The following is a 23,899-nucleotide window of genomic DNA, read 5'->3' as shown; positions in this document are numbered from 1 at the left end:
CAGTTGGGAGAGGGGCAGAAACAAGCCCAGGACTACTCGGCGAGCATCACTGCTGGAGGGGGTGGGGTGTTGTGGGTGGGGGGGAAGGGTGGGTAGGGGCACCCACAGGGCACCAGCTTTGCGCCTGACTCACACGAGAGGGCATCTGATCTGAAAGTTTCATGTTCCCCCACCAGGAGGTCTATCACCTTCCCCTTTTGCAGATGGGGAAACTGAGGCTTGGGGCTCGTCCCACATGGAGCTGTCAGGGTCTGACTGGTTTCCAAAGTGACCTTCTCTCTGCCCCCTCCTGCCTCCAGGTTACTCAGAGGTAGCCAGGGCTGACCTACACCCCCACACGCAAGCTTTTTTTTTTTTCTTTTTGGGTCACACCCGGCGATGCACAGGGGTTACTCCTGGCTCATGCACTCAGGAATGACTCCTGGTGGTGCTCGGGCGACCATATGGGATGCTGGGAATTGAGCCCAGGGTTGGCCATGTGCAAGGCAAACGCCCTCCGCACTGTGCTATCACTCCAGCACCTAAACACCAGCCTTTTGCGTGGTTTGTCCCCTTTCTGCAGATGGGGAAGACAAGCCTCAGGGGGCACTCGGCAGGTCCCAGCACGGACCCCAGCCGGGCTCCTTCATCACCACGTACTCTGGCCTTTCCCAGGCACCGGAACAGCATGGATGTGTTGGGAGAAGGAGGGTGTTTGGTGTTTGGTACTTGCGGGTCCAGCTGGCTTTCTCTGGCTCAATTAGCCCAGTCTCAGGTTGTCTATTTTCTCCTCGGAAACAGCTCCCAGAGGAGAGACCCCACATGTGAGCCTGGCCCTCGGGAAAGGCCATCGCCCGAGAAGCTGCAGACGGGTCTCGGCCCCGTGTGTCATCCTTCCAGGACCCCCCACCCCACTTCCTGCTGGTCCCCAGTTCACTCTGGGGGGGGCTCTGCTGCCCACAGGGACCCCCCACCACCACCACCTCATCCCCAGCCGAGGAGGTGGATTCACACACACTTAAGAAGCCATTTAGCAGGAGGGAACGGGAGCCGACACCCGAGTGCAGCTGGAGTCACGTGACCCTTTCTTTCGGAAACATTGACATTCACGTCCACGCTCCCTGTCAACGACAGAAAATTGAAGAGTCCACGCCCCTCGTGCCTGGCCCCAAAGCAACGACAGCACTCCGTTCTCCTGTATCCAAAAACAAAAACAGAAACCAACAGGGGGCGAGGGGGTGTCTGGCTATGAGCAAACTAAAGAAAGTTTTAATCAACATGGAAAACAGGAATAAAGCCTGAAGCTTCCTTTTCCACCGCAGACACACCAACCCCACGGCACAGCGTGGGGGGGAGGCCAGCAAATGTTTTCCGAACTGGAAATGCCAGCGTCTGTGTACGCCTCCCCCTGATTGGCTGCACGGCTCCCCTGGAGAGACTAACCAAATAACAAGGAAACTGCATCTCACCCTCCGCCGTAGCTCACATCCCTAATTACGACTCTGACAAGCTGCACAGAGCCAGGACCGGCAGGGCCAGAAGACGTGGACTCCGCTCCGTGGCCTGCCTTCCGTGGGAAGTGCCGCCTCAATTAAAACTCCAACACGGACCTTAGAACAGAGACAAGCCCTGTCGGGGCCCGGTTCTGCTTTGTGATCTTGGTAATGACCTGGGCGGCACGGCTTAAGGACGGCCTGGGGTTTTGGGCGCTCCGCCCCTCCTGCTCTGGATTATCGCTGCGTGAAGAAAAGTGGACCTACCGAGGCCTTCATCGGCATCGGGAAGGTGGGGCCCCGGCCGAGTGAGGAACTGCGAATGCCTCGTTCTCCAGTGCTCTCAGCCTCTGCCTGACTCTGGGGACAGTGACGAGAACCGTTTGCATCTGCGGCCTGTTCTCTCTCATCCACGCCCCCACACCAGGTGTCACAAAAGAAACCACCGTGGCCAGAGCCATAGTACAGCGGGGAGGGCATTTGCCTTGCACGTGGCTGACTCGGGTTCAATCCCTGGCATTCCATAGGGTCCCCCACAGCACCACCAGGAGTTCATTCCTGAGTGCAGAGCCAGGAGTAACCCCTGTGCATTGCTGGGTGTGACCCCAAAAAGCAAAAACAAAACAAAACAAAAGAAACCGCCAAGATTGGGCCTTCCCTGGTATCTGTGTGTGGGGCTGGGCCGGGGGGTTGGTGGGGGAGAGGGGAGCGGGGATGTGGGCCAGGGTGGTCTCTGGGGACGACAAGCCATGCCTCAGCCAACAGCACAGAGTGGGGAGCGAGAACTGCCAGCCACAGGTGGGCCTGAAGGTGGGGGTGCGCCTTGGGCAGCCCTGTCTCAAGACCACCGCCAGCAGGTCTGTGAGAACAGAACTCAGCCCCCCGGGCAGTGACTCCGTGGTCTGGGTACCCGCGGGGCTGTGAGCGTGAGCGTGGGCCGACCCTGTCCACACAAGTGCCTTCACACCGCACTGCAGACAGACAGACAGACAGACAGACAGACAGAGAGCCTCGTAGCTGGGTAAAGGCGACTTCCAGGCCCTGTGTGCCGGGCAGGGCGGGCCCCGGAGCGGGTGGTCGGGGCTGGCAGCCGTGGGGCCTCACCTTGACTTTCCCGTAGCTGCCCTTGGGGATGAGGATCTTGTAGCCGTTCACCTCCACCGAGAGCTCCTTCACCCAGGACACGGCCGAGCCCCCGCGGTGCTCGTTCTTGGCCTCCACGCTGAAGAAGGGCAGGCTGGAGGCGTGCAGGCACTGCCGGGCCAGCAGGTAGGCGCAGGAGCCTTGGAAGTGGAAGAGGAAGCCGTCGAAGGTGTGGTAGTGCGGCTCGCCGAACACCACGCACGTGCTGGTCTCCAGGGCGCTGCAGGCGAAGAGGCGGCCCCGGGGCTCGCACAGCTCGTAGGGGCCGCAGGCCGCCTCCTGGCAGTAGATCTCGTTGTTGAAATCCAGGCAGCGGCACTTGATGGTGCAGTTCAGGTCTTCCCAGAACACCTCCCCTCGCCGCAGGAACTGTCCTGGGGGACAAGGGCGGTGGAACTGGCGTGACCGAGAGCCCCCCGTGGGTAACTGGGGCTGACTGTGGGACCCCCCACCCTTTCCTTCCACCCGCACAAGACCCCGGGAGACTGGGTGCCCTCTTTTGGCATACAAGGAAACCGAGGCTGACACAGTCCCCATCTCCACACTGGGGACGCCTACTCCCACGGGTGGGGAGAGGGGCGGAGGGCTGGGGACGCCCGCCCCAACCCAGCACCCAGGAAGAAGCTTCAGAAGGGCCCCTGGGCCAGACCACCCAGTGATCCAGTTGGTCCCTTTGTTCTCCAGGGATGCTCAGGAGACCCACCCTGCCCATGGGCTACTTGTTCAAGGCAAGAGCCCGGGGCTGTGGTGCGGCGCAGGCCCTGTGGTACCATGGATGACCCAGGGGCTCCCGGGATGCTTCAGGGGGCCCAGGGTCACATCCAGTGTTGAGGGCTTCCAGAGCTGCACCCAGCAACTGGGGAGAGACCACGTGGTGCCAGGGGCCAGCCGGGGTGGAGCCATGTCAGGCAAACACCAGAACCCCTGTACTGTCTCTCCAGTCCCCCAGTCTCACACACACACACACACACACACAGAGGCTCCTTCAGCACTAGCTGGGCTCAGTATGCTCCAGAAAAGAGCAAATCTGGAGGAAGATACAGTTCAATCCAGAGTACCCAGGGAGAGTCTGGGGCAGGGCTGACCTCGGCTTAGTCCCAGCAAAGGCTCTTAGAGCCCCCAGAGCCTGCCCGGGCACCTCACGCTGACACGGGGCAGCGCTCACACGCCAGGCCCACATCCTCGGGCCCGGACATCAATCAAGCAGACCAGGTGGCGAGAACTGACAATGGGGTTTCTGGGCCTCCTGGGATCTACTTGGGAAATGCACAAACACACACACACACAGACATACACATACACACGAACACACATAAACCACAGAGTCACTGCCCAGAGTGGTGCAGTGCAGGCCCTGTGGTGTGACACTCAAACACACACACAAACACACTCAAATACACATACAAACACACACACAAGCACACACAAGCACATGCACAACCACACACAGATACATACATAAACATACTCAAACACACACAAACACACTCAAACACATACAAGCACACACACATAAAAATACTCAAACAGACACAAACACTCAACACACATATACATAAGTGCACATACAAACACACAGACACACCAAAGGAAAAAAAAAAACACAGAGATACACACACAAATAACTTCAACTTTTCCCGTAACAAATCCCATTGGTCCCCTCTCCCCAAAGAGCTACATAATTTTCCAGTTATCAACATCGACCCTTCCACAGAAATAGCATCTCTGAGCCATGGGCAATGAGGGTCAAGGCAAGAAGACCAGCTCCCAAAACAACAGCCAACTCTGCTGACAAGGTCCCCGCATCAGGGGTCCCTACGTGGTAGGACGTGGGCCACACTATCGCCCAAGTCTGATCGGGGGAGACAGGGATGCTGCAAAACGCCAGCACGGGTCTTCAGGGGTGGAAGCGTCTGTAAATTGAGGACGTCAGAAGGGAAAATAGCAAAGGCGCAGAGATGTAAATAGTGGCACGCCCCAGGAACAACTCACTGGAACCGCGTCTGTGTTTACACAACTGAATCCCAGCCGGCAGCGCCAGCGGGCAGGGCTGACCTGAGCAGAAGGCGGGGTGTCTGGGTGACAGGGCCCCGGGACTGGCCACCAGAATGATGACAACTCCACAGGCCGTGGTGGGCTTCACCTGTTTCAGAGGCTCAAAGGTGGATCAAAGATTCCTCCACATTCCCACTCATTCATATGCAACAGCCCTTCAAAGACTTGCCCCTCCCAGCGAGCCCCATGCCCTGCGCCAGCCCAGGGCTGCCAGACTGCACAGAGCTGCCACACTGTATAATTCCTCCCTCCTGCTTTGCTGGGATGCAAGGGGAGAGAGGAAAAGGTCTTTGAAAAGAGGTGGCTTTGCAGCAGAAGACCCACGGAGGTGATTTTGCTTGCAAAACACCGATTTAATAAACCAGCTCTGTGTAACCCACTCCCCACCATCTCCAGGCCAGGGCCCCCTCCTCAGATGAATGGATGACCCGCCCCCACACCCAAATGCACAGAGGTTGGGAGAAAGACGCTGGCTCTGCCCTGCCTAGGAGACTCATAACTCAGGAGAAGAATGAAGTTGGAATGGAGACGCAGGCTGGCCCAGAAGGGTGCCCGTGACCGGCCTTTCATCCTCAGAACCTGGGCCAGAGGCTGTGCTGGGCCCTTGGGAATGTGTGATGGAGGGTGGGGCCGGTGGGTCCTGTGTGTGTATGTGTGTGTGTGTGTGTGTGTGTGTGTGTGTGTGTGTGTGTGTGTGTATGTGCGTGCGCACGCTTGTGTTCCATGCAGGCCACCCAGGGGAGGGGCCTCGCTCTCTCCCCATGGCTTTTAGTGGAGCTGCCTTTCAACAGTCTCTGAACCCGTGAGCTCTTCCCCAGAAGCCGGAAACGCTTGCTCTCCTGGTCATGGCGGACTGTCCGAGCCCCTGGGCTGGCCGCCTTCCCGGAGACCTTTCCCTAGGGCAAAGGCGCTTTGGATCCGCCTGACCCAGAGCAGGGGGTGGGGTGCAGACGAGGCTGTGCCATCTCCAATCAGGGGAATGTGACATTTTCCTCTGTGACACAAACTAAAACGGAGTCAGCCCAGAAACTGGAAGCCTTCCGGGGCGGCTGGGACACAGAGGCCACCGGGCAAGGCTCTCCCTCCCAGGGAGGGCAAGAGGCCTTGGGAAACCTCTTGTCCCAACCCCAAACTTCCTTATGCACCTGAGCTATTTCCCCAGTCCTCCCCTGCGCTTCCAGAGCCCTGGACTTGGGTCTCTCACTGCTGTCGCCGTCTCCAGGGCCGCCTTGGGAGAGGCCCGTGCCCCAGCCTCAGGACTGCCCAGAGTGGCTGGACTGCGGGTTCTCAGTATTGGGAAGGCTGGTGGCTGGCCGATGCGGAGAGATGGACGAACAGGTGGATGGATGGATAGACTGGTAGGAGGCTGGGTGGGTGGGCAAATGGGAAGATGGGGTATATGTAGGTTGATGAACAGGTAGTCAGCGGGTAGGGAGGGTAGGGAGTGAATGGATAGGTTGTTGTACAGGTGCACGGCTGGGTGGGTGGGTGGGTGGGTGGGTGCAGGGGTAGATGAGTGGCAAGGTGGTTGGATAGGTGCATGGGCATGGCTGGGTGGGTAAGTGGGTGGCAAGGTGGTTGGACAGGTGCTTGGCTGGCTGGTTGGGTGGGTGGCAAGGAGATGAATAGAATGTAATTCTAGCTGTGACCACTTGTGCTCCAAAGCCCTCTCCTCCCCACCCCCCACCCCCCGAGTACTTTTAGACACATAAGAAGCGGTTCCTGCGAGTCCTGGGACGTTTTGCACATCCAAAACGGCTCCAAACTTTGAAGGAAACCCAGGGAGACTCCCTCCACAGAGCTCACTGATGCCGGCCCGACGCCAGCTTTGATTCGCCCCAAAGTCCTGTGGGCTTTGCAGCTGCCGGGCGAGTTCTCGGAGATGCGGCCCCCAGAGAGTGCCTCCTGTTGCCGCCTCCTTTCTGATCTTCCCAGGAAGCCCTCATTTACGCTCAGTGAGACCTGGCAAGGCTCCCAGCCCACCCACTCCCTCGAACCTACCAAGTGCAGACGGCAGAGCACGCAGAGCGGAGTGGAGGGGAGAAGAGGGATGCAGAGGGGAGGGGACCGGCAAGAGCAAGAGCGGTGTTCGACAGGAGGGCTCTCTCCCCCCACCTGGCTGGGAAATCACTCCGGAGCCCCCGTCCACTCTGGCGGGGAGCCGTGTTCACACCCCCGGCAGGGCCGGGAGCTGCCGAGCCGCAAAGGCAGCGTTTCAGCCCCCGGAGTGATGAATGTGTGCGCTAAAATTACCTTGATCTCCATTACCCAGCTGAGAGATGTCAAAGAGGAGCAGCGGCATGAGGAGCGCGTCCGCCCCCGTGGCTTAAAAGCCTGCCTGTCAATCGCGGCAAGCCAACCCGCGCGGGCGCACCGGGCACGGCGGAAGCTCTCACCTCGGGAGGTGCAGCCGTTGGCCGGGTCAATTTCCTTCCCGTCAACTTTGAACGCCCAGCGGCCCGGAACATTGACGTTCGTGGTCTCTTGGATATTCACGATGTCGGGGGTTCTCGACCCCGGGAGGCTGAAGAAATTGGTCAGGTTCCCGCCGTTGAATCCTGCCTGGAGCATGGACGGGGGAAGGCTTTGGTGCACACGCACGCCCCCCCCCTCCTTTCCTGAGGCTTTTTACTCGTCTCCCCAAAGAGAGCGTCTGGCATGCTGGCCGTCCCGCAGCCCCCGCTGCTCAGAGTGGGGAGAAAGTTCCGGTTCTTGCAAGCCTGGGGGTGGCAGAGTCAGAGCCGGACCAGGCCACAAGGGCCGTACGGCTGGTCTCAGGGAAGAAGGGGGGTCGGGGGGAGCGGGGTCCCTCCAGCGAGCCACAGGCAGCTGCGAGGGCAGGAAGCCTACCTGGGCCATGACGCCGCCCAGCCCCGTCAGGGGGTCGCCTCCGCTCGCCGTCCCCGTGGTCCAGTTGATCTCGTAGTAGTTGAAGAGCGTGAAGGTGTAGGAGCCGTCAGACACCAGCACGGCCTGGAAGGTGTTCACCTGCGGGTGGGAAGGGGGGGCATGACTCACGCTCCCCAGTAGCCGCCCCCTGCCCCCCCACCCCTCCCGCCCGCCCTGCCCTCCCGCAGCTGGGGCTTCCTCTCAGAGCTGGCTGGGGTGGGGGTGGGGGGGTCCTGTCTGCAGCCCGGCAGCCCTCCCTTCTCTCCCGCTTGGCCCCACTGAGATGACACGCCAGCACCTATAGGTGGCAGCATGAGAACAGGCAATGGGAAGGCGAGCGGGCAGGGTGCGGGGGAGAGGGGGAGCTTCAGGCAGGTGTGGACCGGGCTGGCCTGTGAGCAGAAACCCCTTGGGCTCCATGGGAGCCGGAAATTGCCCACCGGGAGGCCCCAAATCAGGGGAGCATCTATACATCACTTTATCTGGGCTCGGCACCCCGGCAGACCTCAGGGGACTGTGTTCCCCCCCACCCCCCCACCCCAAGGAAACCAAGGCCCTGAGGTCAGGGTACTTCCTGGGGCATGGAGCAAGGGGCCAGCCAGGACGCCCCTCCCCATCTCTCTCAGTGGAACTGTCACTACATGAGGTTTTAATAATTAGAAAAAAAAATTTTTTTTACAGATAGAGATGTTATATAAATTCAAAAGAGTCTTGCCAACTGCTTCCAGAAATAAGCCCTCGCAAACTCTTTCCCTTCGCTCATCCCCGTCCATGGATGTGTGTTTTCAGGAAACCGAGCCGAAAGGGTGAGGCCAGCTGCATTTCAGGCCCTCCCCACCCGGGGCCTGATACCATCCGGTCACACCCTCTGTTCAACACGGAGGAAGACCCGCAGCCTTATCCTGGGGGCATCAAACTGGGCCAGAGGATCTCGGAAGCCCCAAATCTCCCATCATAACCGGCCCCGGGGAGAGAGACAAGGCGCGAGGGAAGAAAAGCCCTTTCTGTGACACAGCCCAGCTTCCGAGCGGGCCCTGCGCTCCGGGCCTGCGATGGTATTCTGGATAGACGGGCCTGGGTGGACGCCTCCAGGCGCTGGCCTCGGGCGACAAAGGGGGAAAGTAGGGCACAGAGCGTGGACACCGGGCAGCTGCACACTCTCCACGGGATCGGGTGCTGGCCATGGGCAAGGCCACCAAGAACCAAGCCTGCCTCCTGACCCGGATTCTCCCATTAGAGGGTGGGAGCCGGGAACAGTTCTGGGAGACCCCCACTTGGACCCAGAAGATACTTGGGGCACAGCCACAGAGCACCCTCGGCCCCCGGGGTTCACACTCTCTCCGCACCGGGACTGCCCCCCACCCACCGCCGGGGCCTTTCCGGGCTCTGAGTGAGGGGACTGGAGCAATAGCACAGCAGGTAGGGCATTTGCCTTGCACACGGCCGACTCGGGTTCGATTCCTCCGTCCCTCTCGGAGAGCCCGCACGGCAGAGCCTGGCAAGCTACCTGTGGCGTAGTAATCCATATGCCAAAACCGGTAACAACAAGTCTCACGATGGAGACGTTTCTGGTGCCCGCTCGAGCAAATCGATGGACAACGGGACGACAGTGCTGCAGTGCAGTGCCACCTGAGCGCGGCAGTCGGGCTCCTGGTCCCTTTACTGACCGTCTCTAGCCTGCACCCCTCACCTCTGCAGAGGCTGGCGCTCACGCCCAACATGCCCTCCTGAGCTACAGGACGTGCCAAGACACTGTCCTCTGGAGAGCCGGCTCCCGGCAAACCCCAGTTCTCCTCCCGGGAGGGCGCACCCCTGCCCCTTCTATCGGGCGTCAGGGGATGCTGCCTCTGCAAGCTCCCCCGCCCCAGCGCCCTGCCAGCCCGATGATCTGTGTCCCTCACGGAGAGCAGGGAGAAAGGCAGATGGACGACGGGCTGACGCGGAAGATGGGGATGGATGGCCCTGTCCACGGCCCTGTCCACGGCGCCGCGCTGATTCCTCGTCCATCCTCATAGAGGAGTCCTCGCCCCGTCCCAAGCACCCACTAGAAACTATCTAAATTATCTTGCCATCTTTTATTGCTGACGGAAGTGTTGGGGGGGCGGGGGGAAATGGTGGTCAGCACTTGACGGGCACGTCTCCTCATCCCCGCCCCCCTCTCCCTGGCACTCACGTTTATCGATGGCTGGCATCCTGCATTCTAACGCTGTAAGGCACGGGGTTTTAGAGGACATAAAACATCACCCAAGGAGTCGTTAGCAATCCATAACATGGCAGAGGGACATGTGAGCTACTTTAGAGGTTACTGCGAGCTGGTGCGTCCACTGCTGAGGGAGGCGTGCGCCGGGCTGGGCTGCGGGCCTCTCGGCAATAAAACGTGGCCTGGTGCTCTCGGCCAGAGGTGCTAAAACACCACGCTCCCGAGCAGCCAGGGCAGACTGCAAGCCCAGCACTTTCCACCTCTGGTGTCTGACTTAGCAGTTCCCGTTCCACCCCCAAACAGCGGGCTCCCGGCCAAGGAAACTGGGAGACAGTTTGCGAGGGAACCTGGCCCTCAGCAAGCCGAGGGCGGATTCTGCAGTTTCTTCGCTCCCTTTCTAGAAAGTCTGCGGCTGAAGGCTGAGGGCTGCTTCAAGGAGCCGCCCTGCCCGCGTCACCCAGCGCCGCTCCTGAGAGCCCCACTCTGGTCCTTCCGGTACAAGGTTCATTATTGACCATAATGCCCACAATCATCTCTCTTATTCGACTGCCCATGTGGGAGTTTCGAGCAGATGTTGGAACTTGATTCATGAAAGGCTTAAACTGCCCACTCCAATTAACATCAGATAGGAACAATTCCAGCCCTGGCCATAATTTAAAAAAAAAAAAGAGCAGAACAGAAAAAGGTCATAATACAATACAACGAGTTGGGTTATTGGTGCCCCAAATCTCTTTCCTCTTCCTACCGGGGTACGTGTCCTCTTGGGGTCCTCGCCGGGTCCCTAACTGTGTGGCTGGGTCAGAGCTATCATCCCTCCCCGCCAACACAGGAGAGGCCCCTTCCTGGCGGTCAGTGCTAAGGAAGATGCCCTTCTGAGGGGGACAGCTGTCCAGGCTGGGTCGCTACAATACCTCCCAGTTTGCCAAAAAGCGGGTGGCCAGACTAGCTTAATGCAAGGCCAGCGGGGGGGGGGGGGCCTCTCAGCTCTGACCATCACACTCCCTCATGGTTGTGAAGGTGGACAGGAAGTGGGTGTCGGGGCGGGAAGCGGGGAAAAAACGAACGCTCGGATTATTACGGGTGTGGTGCTGCTCCCGCCATAAAACGTGACTTCCTCCCACGTGACAATGAAAACCCAAGTGGCAGAGAAGGCCGCCATGTCTTTGAAGTACTTCCTGATGTCCTTGGTGGCCCTTTTCAGGATGACGGGGTCCATGGTCTCCCTGTAATAGATCTCGCCTCGGATCCCGTTGTGCACGTCCGCCCAGAAGGGGGCGATGAAGGCGCGGCCGTCCGTCAGGGGGAAGGACTCGGGCGTGAACTGGCTCACGAGCACGTTGAAGGAGACGACGCCGTTATTGTTGACCTGCGGGAGGGGCGGGTGCCTGAGCGCGCAGACCAACACGGACACACGCTGACAGTGTGGACGGGGTGTGGGGGGGGCCCCGCCGGAGCCGTCAGCCCCGAGCCCCCACCCCGTACCACATCCCACTGCTCAAGGAATGGGTTCATTTCCTGCCAGACAAACTCATTGGTTTCCTTTCACTTCCAATTTGCAGCCGGTATCGTTTCTTATTAATAACGACGCTCGGCTCACTCGTGTGTTCTGTGTCCCATCATCTAGACTTCGACTGATCAAATGCCACTGGTGTGTGTGTGGGGGGGGGGGGCTGGGGGTGAGGGACAGGTGAGGGCTTTGCTGGGTGAAGACAGAGTCAGATGCCAAAGAGGCAAGAGCAGCCGGGAGACACCGGCGCTGCAGACAGTGACAAGTTAACAGAATCGAGCCGCTCTCACGGGCACTTGATTCCCGTCATGCTCTCGGACCCCTCGGTGACATTTTGGTCAGCGGCCCTCGTATCTGACGGTGGTGCCTCTGGCCCCAGTGGGTTACACGGCAACACCGTCGAGGTTTGTGTAGGGATGCTCTGTGATATTTCTCCGACGGAGAAATTGTGTCTGGCGGTACATGAGGAGAGTGTCTGGCGAGAGAGAAACGGGAACCCCCCCCCCCCCCGGGCTTCGGACTCAGGACGACCCAGCAGCCTGTCCTGGCGGTTTCCCATTTACCTGCCGGCCGAGACACGGGGCCCCGAGCACACCCCAGCCTGGTCAGGGAGTGCCACAGCGAGGGACTGAGTCTGGCATCAGGGGCCTCGAAGTCACTCCACATCTGGCGGCTTGCCAGGCAGCGGGCAGTTGTCACTGACCCTGGGCCCGGGCGTAGGGGTGGGTATGGCTGACAGGACCTCGTGCCTCGGGCAGGCTCTAAAGCAGACAGGACTGTGGTGGGAAGGCGACCCCGCCCGGATGGGGGCCCCTGGGGGTCGACTCCTCCGCCCCAGAACAGCGCCTGGTCCTGTGCCTGTCAACTGCAACTCTCCTGGACCTTCCCAACAACCCGGCTGCTACGGGTCGGCGGTAGCCCCAGGCCAGGGTGGTGCCAACCCACTGAGGGCTCAGAAAGGAAGCGAAGGGGCCAGGGGGCCCAGCTAGGCCGCCACTGCGTGTCTACTGTCTGCAGGGAAGAGGGAAGAACTATAGCCTTGGAACGTGTCACCGCCCCTAGTCAGAGGGGCCGTCTCTGTGAAGACCCCCTCGGGCTGCAAGCAAAGGTCCCCACTCTGACCCCCAATGCGATCTTGGGGACAGAGGAGCTTGTCTAAAGATACCTGTCCTAGATGCCCGGGAGACTAAGTTCTGCTGGGGCGGGGGGGGGGCGGGAAGGGGGCGCTCTCATCATCTCCCGAACCAGCTCAGCCCATTCTGGCGCCCACAACGAGGCCACCGCAAGCCGGCAGCACGCTGTGCTTCTGGGGATGCGGGGCTCATGGGATCGGGCGGGCCTCAGAGGAAGCAGTTCTGGTTACAGCCGACCGCTCAGAACGGAGTTCTCAGAGGGCTGTGGGCCTCGGCCCCATCCGTCTTATTGGATCCGCAAAGCCCCTCCCCCAGTTTCCGACTGGGCGGGGCCCTGGAGGGGACATCCCACAGGCGCCCCGGTGACACTGATGCTAGGGGTTCAGGGAGCACTGCTTAGGCCAGAGAGAGGAAGTCTTTCCTATGCAGCCAACCCTCAACTCTCTATTCAACGCTAGAGAAGACAGAGCAGCAAGAAGCATGGAGGGGGTGGGGCGGGGGTGGAGGGGGGAGGGGTGCAGGGAAGGGGGAGGGGGGCTTCCTTCTCTTGCCAGGGCAGGGCTGGGAGGGGATGTGATGATGGATGTCTATGCCAGCCAGGCCTTCTCATTGGATGCAACCGTGATCCAAAAAAAGATCCAGTGATCCAAAAAAGATAAAAGTAAAAAGACCCAGAACACAGTGCTCGGGACGGGCGGGTCTCCTGCTGCAGCCCTGACTGTGCGCGGCCCCAAGGGGAAGGCAAGTTCTGCAGGCGAAGTCTGTCCGCGGTGGTTCCTCCTCTCCCATGCCCCAGCTCTGCTCCAAAGGGGTGGGACGCCCCCTCCCCCAAACAACAGATGCCCCAAGTTTTCACACCCCCAGAAAGGAAAGAAAACCAATATTGTTCCTGTTGTGATTCATCGTCTCTCTTTTCTCTTGCCACAGAAAGGATGTTCCCGGCTTCCGCTTCCCCTCCGGGTTTCCTCTCCCACAGCCGCCAGGGGCTGCCCCAACGCTCTGCCCCTCTGAACACGAGCCGGTCAGTCGGCCACTGACTTCCTGCGGTGTCAAACCGCACGAGACCTCAGGGCTTCCTGGCCCGCAGGGCTGGCTGCTGACAGTCCGCCAGCCCAAAGAGCCCCAAGCAAGGTACTGAAAGTGTCTTTCTCAGTCGCCAACAGAGGGGGCGGCGGAGCACCCGCCCAGGGCTGGTCCACTTACATAGACGGTGCGGTAAGGGACGCCGAAGAAGAAAACGGGGATGGCCAGCTTGATCTCCGAGGAGCTCCCATCGTCTACTTTGGGGGTCTTGGTATCGTTCTGCCAAAACGGATACATGAGCTCCCTGGGGTGGACTGTCAGGAGAGACGGTGGTTAGAGAGAGAACAGATCCCCCTTCCGCCTGGCCAGGGACTCCCCTCCGAGCCCCCCGCGGCCGGCCAGCTCCCTCGGGCAGCTCCCTCGGGTTTCCTTTCCATTAGTCCCCAAACTGAGCACGGCCCTGTGTCACCGCCCGCCTCTGCGGAGGGGAGGGAGCATGGAGCCACTTCTCCCGTGGAGAAGTCACTCAGGTGTCACTTCCATGCCTCCCCGGGGCCTTGCAGAGTGCCCTGGTCAGAGCTGGCCAGGACGCTGGGGACTCTGCCCTGCCTGGCCACTCAGAGCCCCAAGAGGTGGGCCTGGCTCTGCCCAGGCTTCGGGAGGGGTGGAAGCCCGAGGGGGAGGGTCAGCGTATGGAGCAGGGGCCTGTGTGGACACCTCCCTCGGGTCCCCGGAGTGGACCGTGCCTGTTCCTGAGAGGACGCCCCTCCTGGGAGTCCCGGGCAGGGCAGGACGTGCGGCACCCCCAGAGGCAGGCCTACAAAACACTGCCACTGTCATCCCGTTGCTCATCAATTTGCTTGAGCGGGCACCACTAGTGTCTCCATTGTGAGACTTGTTACTGTTTTTGGCATATCGAATACGCCACGGGTAGCTGCCAAACACACACACACACACACACACACACACACACACACACACACACACACACACACACGAGTAAAAAGTAAATGGCTTTCTAGTTTTCCGGGGCAGTGACCAGCCTGTCTGGGGTTCCTGACCATGGTTCCTGAGGGGCCTGCCTGCTGCATTCCGGGTCCTAGTGCCCCGCTGGCATGTGGCACGCAGGCTGGTGAGCAGCAGAGAACTTCTCCATGGGAAACCCCCCATTTGGTGCTACTGGGACCTGTGGGCTGGCCAGCGACTGGTCAGGGCTCGGCCCTCTGCTCCGGGGGGTCTGCAGCGAGCCCAGACCCCACTCAGAGCAGGCAGAAGGCCTCGTGGGCAGGAAGCAGCCCGCCCGGCCCGCTCAGGGGCCAGCAGGAACTGAGCCACCATCTCTCCGGAGAGCAGACATCCCCGGGAGCAGGGAAAAGGGTCCCGTGGCTCGGCCACAAGCACTGTTCCCCGAGTCCCGGAAATCACTGGGGAACCAACCGAGCTGAGCCCACAGGCAGGGCTGGAATTCGTTGGTCCATGTGGATTCACCGTCACGTTCAGCGGGGGAAAGCCGCCTTATGACCTCCCAGCTGCCCGGGTCCTAGGAGGCGGGTGTTCAAAAATCACCCAGCATCTCACACCAGTACTTCTTTATTCAATTGGTGAGACCATGAAATTGCTTGAACGATCACCAATCGGATCATGCTGTGGATTTGTCCTCTGCGGGGGAACTACTTGGGAGTGACGCCCCAGTGGGAAGCTCAAAGTCACACTCAGGTGGAGTCATTTTAAGGGAAAGCTGAACCGAAGCTTGCTGCAACACTGGCCAATTTGCCCAGCAAAGGGTGGGGACGGATTCAATGGCCAGAGTCTGCCCCGCCCCTCTGCTCCCAAGGCTAGGTAGACCTCCGAGACGCTCTTCTTAACTAGTTCGTGATTTTGAAAGAACTGAGGGGGGGCTGGAGTGATAGCACAGCGGGTAGGGCATTTTCCCTGCATGTGCGCCAACCCTGGTTCAATTTCCAGCATCCCGTATGGTCCCCCGAGCACTGCCAGGAGTAATTCCTGAGTGCAGAGCCAGAAATAACCCCTGTGCATTGCTGGGTGTGACACACCTCCCCCCCGCAAAACAAAAGAACTAAGACTAGAGTGCAATTTCAAAAAAGCACAGCTGTCTACTATTATAAAGACTTGCCATGCAATCAATGAAGTTTCTGATTTAACATTATCATACTATTATTAAATTTAATATAACAAATGCCTACTGAGTGACAGAAATAGGAAGATTGAAATGATAATCCATTCTCCTGGACCTAGAATTCATTGCTATTAGGAAAATATGACTTGTTGACAGCACGAACTCTCAATAGTACCAGAGTTAATAAAAGGATATCCCTACACCGGCTATCGGCTGGGCCTTTCGCGATAAACAAATTGGCACAATAAACCCATCTCCCAGGCTTCTCCCTCACCCCCAAGAAATGCCTTCTGAGAATGAGGGCACGAGAGTGAGTCGCCGTCATTCTTCTGGGGTCTCACACAGGCGTTTGCGGATTACAGCCATTGGACTTCGCCCGACCCCAGAACATCTAAAGGTTAACCCCACTGCCTTCTACATTTGTTCACTCTATAAGTGTCCACAGGCAACAAAAACATGAGAATTTGACACTATGGAGATGCTCTCTCTCTCTCCCTCCCTCTCTCTCCCTCTCTCTCTCTCTCTCCCTCCCTCTCTCTCTCCCTCCCTCTCTCTCTCTCCCTCTCTCTCTCTCCCTCCCTCTCTCCCTCTCTCTCCATCCCTCTCTCTCCCTCTCTCTCTCCCTCTCTCTCTCCATCCCTCTCTCTCTCCCCCTCCCTCTCTCTCTCTCCCTCTCTCTCTCCCTTTCTCTCTCTCCATCCCTCTCTCCCTCTCTCTCTCCATCCCTCTCTCTCCATCCCTCTCTCTCTCTCTCCTCTCTCTCTCTCTCTCTCTCTCTCTCTCTCTCTCTCTCTCTCTCTCTCTCTCTCGGGTTTCCAGGGGGCTCTCCTAGACGCTGACAGGAAGAGCAGGAGAGGCTGTGGAGGGCGATGAACTGACCTGTTTTGTTTGACGTTTTCGACTGGAGTCCCTTGTAGAAGGCCAGGACATCAGTGCCATGCTAACAGTCTCTCTGGGCTCAGAGTCTGTGCCACCAGTTAAATGCCTCCGAGAGAACCAGTTACCAGGCCCGGTTCTCACTCACCCTATATACTTTTTTGGCATTTTGGGTCACACTTGGCTCTACACTCAGGAATTACTCCTGGCGGTGCTCAGGGGACCATATGGGATGCCATGGATCCAACCTGGGTCGGCTGCATGCAAGGCAAACACCCCACCTGCTGTACTACTGCTCCGGTCCCCAGATACTTTGAAGGAAAGTAACCTGGCTTATCTGGAAGTCTGGCACCACCACCCAGGACTGTCTGGTGTCCACAAACATACCCCAGGACCCAGAGCAATGGCACAGCAGGGAGGGCCTTTGCCTTCCTTGCCTGTGGCCAACCTGGGTTCCTTCCCCAGCATCCCATAGGGTCCCCTGAGTGCCGCCGAGAGGAATTCCTGAATACATAGCCAGGGGAACCCCCTTAGCACACCACTGGGTGTGGCCCCAAGTCCAAACCCAAACCAAAGAAGCTGCCCCCAAGTAAGAAAAAGCAGGAATGCAAGTGAACATTATTCCAAGTTAACAAAAAATTTGTCCTTGACAACAGAGTTTAATTTACATCTTTCCTGTTGTATCTGTAGACACGTGTACACCTGCCCTGACAATTAAGCTCCAACAGAAGTTGCCTCCTTATAAATTCAAGAGCATGCTAATCAAGGGCCGTATGGAAGTCTGCGGTACTCACCTTGGTGGCGAACAAGCGCGAAGATGAAAGAGACCCAAATTCTAAGCAATGATGAATAATTCATCCTGGAATTTTAAAAAGAAAAAGAAAAAAAATTCCCCAGCTTGCCAGAGTAAATAGAACACCAGGTGCACTTGGTGGCAACTCCCAAGGCCCACCCCAACCAGCACAGAACACACTTGCACCCTGGCGGCTGGAGTTCAGCGTCGGGCTGAACCGCAAACTCCAAACTCCTGCATTCAAGGTTTTCTGCGAGCGCCGACTCCCCCCTTCGTGAAAAGACGCATGTAGTGAGTGGATCATTCAGAGGGTCACAGCACCAGCGGCATGGACGCAGGGGAGGCACTGCAGGTGACCCTCAGACTTGCTGGCTCCAAGGACTGATGCCTGGTTACCCCCTCACGCCCCCCAGAAAACTCTCACCCACCCCGAAGCCAGGCTCTCCTATTCTCATGGCGGCTCCCGTGGGGGGCCAAGGGACGTTGAGTAAAACCCAGCATCTCCCTGCAGGGGGAGCGGACAGAGTTTGCCTGCTCTCCGCTTCGGGGCCTCTCCGTCGTTCTGGAATATGAACCAGATCGACGGGCAGCGTGAACATAACAGAGAACGAGTCTGCGTCCTGCGGTAAGCGTAAGAGCAGAGCCCTGCACCAAGCGAGCCATCCCAGGAGAAAAAGAAAAAAAAGGGGGGGCTCTGCCAGTGAGCTTGTTTTGGTTCAGTAATAATTGATCGGCTGAATGGCATGCAGTGGACCCTCACGAGGTGCGAGGAGGTCCTATAAGGCCGGGGTGAGCGGTGAGGTCGGCCCACACCTGCCGCCCTGTCTAGGACGGGCAGAGAGGTCGGAAGGGAGTCAAAACCCTCCTCTTATTCTTTAGCAGGATCACAAGGCTCTGGCCAAAGCTTCATGGAAAAGAAACTCTGCGGATTTAGTGCGCAACCCCTTTCCTGGAAACCTCCGGGTACCACTCGCAGCCAGCGCCATCTCAAACACGTAATACACTGGAGTCAGGTTTGCTGAAGACGGTGCTCAGGCTTTAGCGGGGATCACGGAGGGCTCCGGCAGGAGACGGGGTGCGAGGTTCAGGCTGGAGGCCTGAGGCAGACAGTTCAGAGAGCAGCAAGCAGGCGGCACTTAAATATTTGTATTTACAGAAAATGTCACTAACCTGTTCTGTTCCGTAGCCTGTCCGTGGGCAAGCAGCAGCAGGTTCAGGTGAAACAGGAACTCATGTCGGTTCTCCCCCTCTCACTGCCAATTATGCCTGATGCCCCAAAACTGTGTCCGAATCCTCTCCTCTCTAAACCGAAAATCCTGTTCGGCCCCGCACGCCACAGTCAGATACGTGTTGAGTTGCAATCAAGGTTTCCCCTATTGATCAAGGAAAAGTAAATCTAAAGATCGGTTTCAGGATTGCATAGAGTGGTTCTTTTCCTGAAAAACTAGACCTTTCCCCCCTCCCCCCACCCGCCCCTAAAAAAAAAAAAAGTAGATTCAGATGGAAATGTCAGGTACTTGGAGCTGAAACCTTGGTGCGTGCCGATCAGAATCACTTTGCACTGAAAAACACAAAAGAAATCCACCCCCCACTTCTACCTTTGTACCTTAAAAAAAAAAAAAGGCAACTGTCTAATGTTACAGAATTAGCATCGAGCAGCTCGGGATCAAGATCCCGGCAAAGCGCCCTCCAACATTTAAATGAAGGAGATTTTCTACTCAGGTCTTTTTGTTGTTGTTGTTTCTCTGGTTTTGAATCTTTGCCACAGAGACACTCTGCCCTGTTTTTTCACAGGTATGCACGAAATATTTAAAGAAACTTTCTGAAACTTTCCTGGGTTTTTATTTCTTCCCATCTTCTCCTGGACACACGGCGGAGTCAGGCCTGTCTCCAGCAAAACTGAAAACCAAGTGAGGGGCCTTTCACGGGGGGAAACTGAACCAGCCCCCACCCCCAAATCTCTCAGATGTGGGCCCCCCCCCTCCCCGGGGCCTGTGGGGTGGAGAGCCAGACCCATCCCCACCCCCACCCCCACCATCGAGAATGTAGAAGAAGCGAGGCATTTAAAAGGCTCTGCCAAGGAAGGACTCGTGTGTTAGGGCTGATGCAGAATGAGAGAAATTTTGCTAAGACACAAATTAAGCGTTCCATTCAAAATATTTACTGCGAATTCTTAAACATTTTTTTCCCCTTGAAGTTACCAGGAGAAAACTGTCAATTGATGAGAATTTTAAAAGTATCTGTTTTTTTTTTTTTTTATTTTTTTCTGACCAAATATTTAAAAACCCATCGTTTTTGTTTTGAGTCCATTGTGCTAGGGGGCAAGGGAGTTTAGGAAGCTAATTTCTGGGTCCGAATTATTCGGTCTTTCCCCAGAGCCTCAGTAGATGCTGCGCATTAAGCTCTACCCGCCCAGCGCTGGAAATCCCCCGCATGTGTCTACATATGGACATCAAACGACCATTTTGCTCCCAAAAGCACACACTTATGTCACAGAAACTTGAGTTGGGGGGTGGGGAGGGTGCGCATTTAAAACGGAGTGAAGCAAAACTCAGGGGCTCCCCGAGAAAAGCACTGCCTTGTCTCCGTTAGGGCTGAGTGCAGCCATGGCCTTCCCCGCTCCGGGCCGGCTCCGGATGTCTGCGGTGGTGCCCTCTGCAGGCTGGCTGGTGGCAGGAGAGGTCACCAGACACGGGCTGCCCAGTGGCAAGGGTGGTGACCAGCTCTGGGAGCAACAGACACCAGGCAGATGGCGACTCGACTGCCTGGAGCTACGGGGTCACAGCTGTGTAACGACCAAGAGCCGAGTGGCGTCCCAGGGGGCCAGGTCCATGGGAAGTCGGGATGGTGAGGGACAGACAGCAAGCAGGGGTGTCGCTTCCCTGTCGGCTGGAAAGGGGACCAGGTACCCTGCAACGCCAACAGGAGTCCACAGCCGGGGAGGGCTGTCCCAGTCCTGCCCCCGAAAGACCGAGGCCACCGACTCAGCGACTGCAGGCCAGAGGATTGCTAAGGGCTGCTGGACATCGATAATGACAGAGACTGTTAGGACAGGAAGGTACGGGGCTCGGGGAGGGAAGGAAATGGGTCCTGGCCAAGTCCAGCCTGCAGTGGGGTGCCAGGGGCTGCAGGCCCACCTGGCGGTCACTGTCTGAGCGACACGATATAACTGGGATTGGCAAACTTGGCCCTGATGAGCTCGGGCCCAAGGAATCACGGGACTCTCTGAAAGGGCGCCCACCCCGGCCAGCACAGCTGACGGCGGTGAAGATCAGGGTCACTCAGAATGCAGACGTTCAACTGGCCACGACGGGGCCTGGAGGACAGCTGTGGCCACTGTGAGCCGGCCACTGTGCTAACGGTGGCTCCTGCCTGAAGCCCACGGCCACACTCCAGGCGCACGTATGACGGACATGTGGCCGTTGTGTCCGGCAAATGCCTTCTCCCCGTTCTGAATCAGGAGGCAGGAGCAGAAATCGATCCCATGCCAGCGGAACAGACAATAATCCATGTGGGTTTTGCCCCAGGACCGAGATCTGGGCCATCTGGACGGCACAGAGTATGGAGACAATTCATTGCCTTGGCAACATCCCGCCGCCTTGGGCACGATGGTGGAGGACGAGCTGGCGGGCCCAGATGGCGCCGACTCCTTCCCACGCTTTCAGGAGTGGGGTCGTCGGTGGCTCCTGGCGTGTCCCCTCCATGGCAGAAGCCGAGCGGCTGCAAGCTGCAGCTTCTCCAGACACGCTGCCAGGGCAGCGGACACAGCCTCACGTCCCCGCCCCAACCGGCACTTCCGGCGACATGGAATCCGGCCACCACTGCCGGGGGCCGTGCGGCAGCTGCCTCGGCCCTGCCACTTGGCTCACACGCCCAGGGGGTCTTCTGCAGCCGCAGTGGATCTGAAAGCCATAGGGGGCTGCACATCGGGGTGAGGCCTGCCTGCGGGGCCGGGGCCGTCGGCTGCCACAGCTTCTGGCACGGTCCGAAGGGGAGTGTGCGGTGCGGAGGGCAGAGGGGAAGGCGTGAGGCGGGGGCTGCGTGTGCGTGGCTGGTCTGGCGGGTGGGCACACACCTACAACTCTGAGAGAGCTTCCGGGTGGTGGCGGCAACCGCAGCACCGTGGCACAGGACCCCTTGCTCAGCATGGGACACGTCAGCCACGGCCCCACAGCAGAGACCCGTGCCAGGAGTGGGCCGCAGGGAAACAGGGCCGGCTGGCCAGGGCCTGGAGCAGACACGTGTGGGTGACAGATGGGGACGGGCATGAAGTGTGAAGCTCTCTGCAGCGTCCGCTAACCCCCACGGGGAGGGACGCCAGGAGGACTGGGCCGGCTGATGTCAGTGTGGGGACAACAGGCTCAGCTCGTGCATGCGGGGACGTGGGGACGACAGCAGGGGGTCGGGCTCAGACCGGTGGCATCTAGCAGCCCTGATCTGGCCGCAGCTGCCTCTGACATCCGACCTGCCAATAACAGGCGGCAGCTTCCCCGGGCCCCCGCTGTTGGCCAGTGCTCGCTGGGGAGAACTGGCTACTTGGAGGCCAAATGATGGGGGGGGGAGGGTCAGTGGTTCCTTCTGTGAAACAGAGCCCGGTCTGGACGGGGGGTGCAGAATCCCTGCAGGGCAGCCTCTGGCTGGAGAACGCCCCTGCCAAAGCACCACCCCCCGACCATGGGACACATGGGCCTGGGCGGGCACCCAGGGGGCCGGAGCCCCATCCTCCAGGAAGTGTGTGCCGTCAGGGGGGAGCGGCTCTGGGCGGGGCACGCTCCTGTGTGCACATGCACATGTGTGTGTTTCTGTCAGGGGAAGCGGTCCTGAGCAGGGCTGTGTGTGCATGTGCATGTGTGTGCACGTGTGTGTGCACGTGTCAGGGGAAGCAGCCCTGAGCAGGGCTGTGTGTGCACGTGTCAGGGGAAGCGGTCCTGAGCAGGGCTGTGTGTGCATGTGCATGTGTGTGCACGTGTGTGTGCATGTGTCAGGGGAAGCGGTCCTGAGCAGGGCTGTGTGTGCACGTGTATGTGCACGTGTCAGGGGAAGCAGCCCTGTGTGAGGGGTGTGTGCTGGCACAGCGTCCCCACGAGAAGAGCACAGGGGCCCAGGAGCCTGTCCACTTCCCTTCCTGCCCTCCCGCCTGGGGGTGCCAAGCTGGAAGTGCTGGTCCGTGTCGGACCCGCAGGCTGGACGCGGGATGGGGAAGCCGTATGCTGCTAGGGGTCACGGCCCGGGAGGCGGTGGGGGGGGGTCGCCGCTGGGGACAGCGCGTGTCGGCTGGTCTCCCTCGCCCATGGGCCCCGACTGAGCCAGTCAGCTGCTGCCCGGGTGCCGGGACGGGGAGAGCAGGGCGGAGAGGCGGAGGGGGCTGGGGCAGGGGCACCCTGGGCCCGGAGTCCCACGCAGGGACAGCGCATTCCCTAGTGTTTGTCTGGTCCGTGAGTGGCCTGAAGGAGTAACGGCCGCCCTGCCCCGGAGGGGCTGCTGTCAGACCGGATCTCGGGCAGAGAATGGGGGAGACGGGCCGCCCCACTCGCACCCGCCCTCGGAAACCGGCCCTCCTCACAGGAGGGTACAGCCGGCGAGGCTTCCCTCCCAGCCCACAGCCCCAGGACTGCTCCTGCGGCCCCTCCGGCCCAGTCCTGCTCCTTCCCCTTCCCCTGCAGAAATGACTCCCTACAAACCTCTCCACTTCCTAGACTGGTGACCCCGGGCCCCGGCCCTGAGCCTCTGTTCTTTGGGTCTTGGCGGATGTTTCTGCATGCGTGTTTTCCCACCCACCCGTGACTGGTGTCCGGCTGCCTAGCTCTCGCTCCGAGGTACTCCCGCCTACACTCCCCCTGCACAGGCAGGTGGCCTCCACACGAGGGAGGGTGGCGAAGGGCAGCTGAGGGCCCCCAGCCCTCTCCGGCCCCCCGCTGTGGAAAGCCTTCCTTCTCACCCCACCTCGGCATCTTCATTCTCGGCCTTAGGGGGAACTTCCGTAAAATGAGAGGCTCACGCTGGTTTTTCATTCCTAAAAAGAATTTTTAAACACCCGATGTAATTTTTTTCTCCTGAAGTCTCTCACATAGATTTGTATCATGGTAATAATTATTTAGCTGCGCCCGAGTTGGTTCAGATAATTAAATTGTGAGACAAACACTTTTGAACCTGTCCTTTTAAGGAATTAATTCTATCTTTAAGTAACATTTTTGTGCTGGAGTTCCCCATTCTAAACACTGGACGGAGGCGAAGTTAATAAACACGGCTTAAGTATGAGCAACATGGCATTGTCCCTGAAAGTCGTACTCAGTGGCTTATTAATGTTTGTTAACTAACCAAGTGAGATTTTTTTTTAAGAGGTAAGAGCTCAATAATGAAAGATGTTCAGCTTTGAAATTTAAACAAGGGCTCAAAGGTATTTGTGTGAAAGCTACTTGAGTATCTATTTCTGATCACGGAGTTTGTAAGGGCTAATTCTAAGAGGATCAACAGAACCCCGAATGCTTTACAACGGGCCTCATTCTAACATTTTTTTGTTAGCGCTTTAGCAATAACGCTGAGCAGGGGTGGCAGGGGCAGGGTGGGGGAGTTGTACAGAGCAGGCGCCGCATGTTCTAGAATATTCTCAGTGGGAAGTGACACTCGGCTGTACACTAATCTGTGGGCAGAAGGCCTGGAGCTTTCAGTTC

The 23,899-nt window shown here is 58.6% G+C and overlaps 2 protein-coding genes across 2 annotated transcripts in view; both read right to left on the bottom strand.

Annotated features, from left to right (window-relative positions):
* The window catches only part of TECTA (tectorin alpha), a 58,588-nt gene extending 37,849 nt beyond the window's left edge, over nucleotides 1–20,739 (bottom strand). The window contains exons 1-6 of the mRNA XM_055132181.1: nucleotides 20,631–20,739; nucleotides 13,603–13,736; nucleotides 10,838–11,125; nucleotides 7,521–7,658; nucleotides 7,067–7,232; nucleotides 2,577–2,989 (exon numbers count right to left, since the gene is read on the bottom strand). Coding sequence (XP_054988156.1) covers nucleotides 2,577–2,989; nucleotides 7,067–7,232; nucleotides 7,521–7,658; nucleotides 10,838–11,125; nucleotides 13,603–13,736; nucleotides 20,631–20,739 — 1,248 coding nt within the window. The remainder of the gene's footprint in view (nucleotides 1–2,576; nucleotides 2,990–7,066; nucleotides 7,233–7,520; nucleotides 7,659–10,837; nucleotides 11,126–13,602; nucleotides 13,737–20,630) is intronic.
* The window catches only part of TBCEL (tubulin folding cofactor E like), a 63,507-nt gene continuing 58,109 nt past the window's right edge, over nucleotides 18,502–23,899 (bottom strand). The window contains exon 9 of the transcript XR_008629191.1: nucleotides 18,502–18,601. The gene's annotated coding sequence lies outside the window, so the exon portion shown is untranslated. The remainder of the gene's footprint in view (nucleotides 18,602–23,899) is intronic.

Source organism: Sorex araneus, chromosome 3 (genome assembly GCF_027595985.1).
Source record: "Sorex araneus isolate mSorAra2 chromosome 3, mSorAra2.pri, whole genome shotgun sequence".
Lineage (NCBI taxonomy): Eukaryota > Metazoa > Chordata > Mammalia > Eulipotyphla > Soricidae > Sorex > Sorex araneus.
Note: the sequence above shows the minus strand (reverse complement) of the source record. Positions and strands in the feature narration are given on the sequence as shown.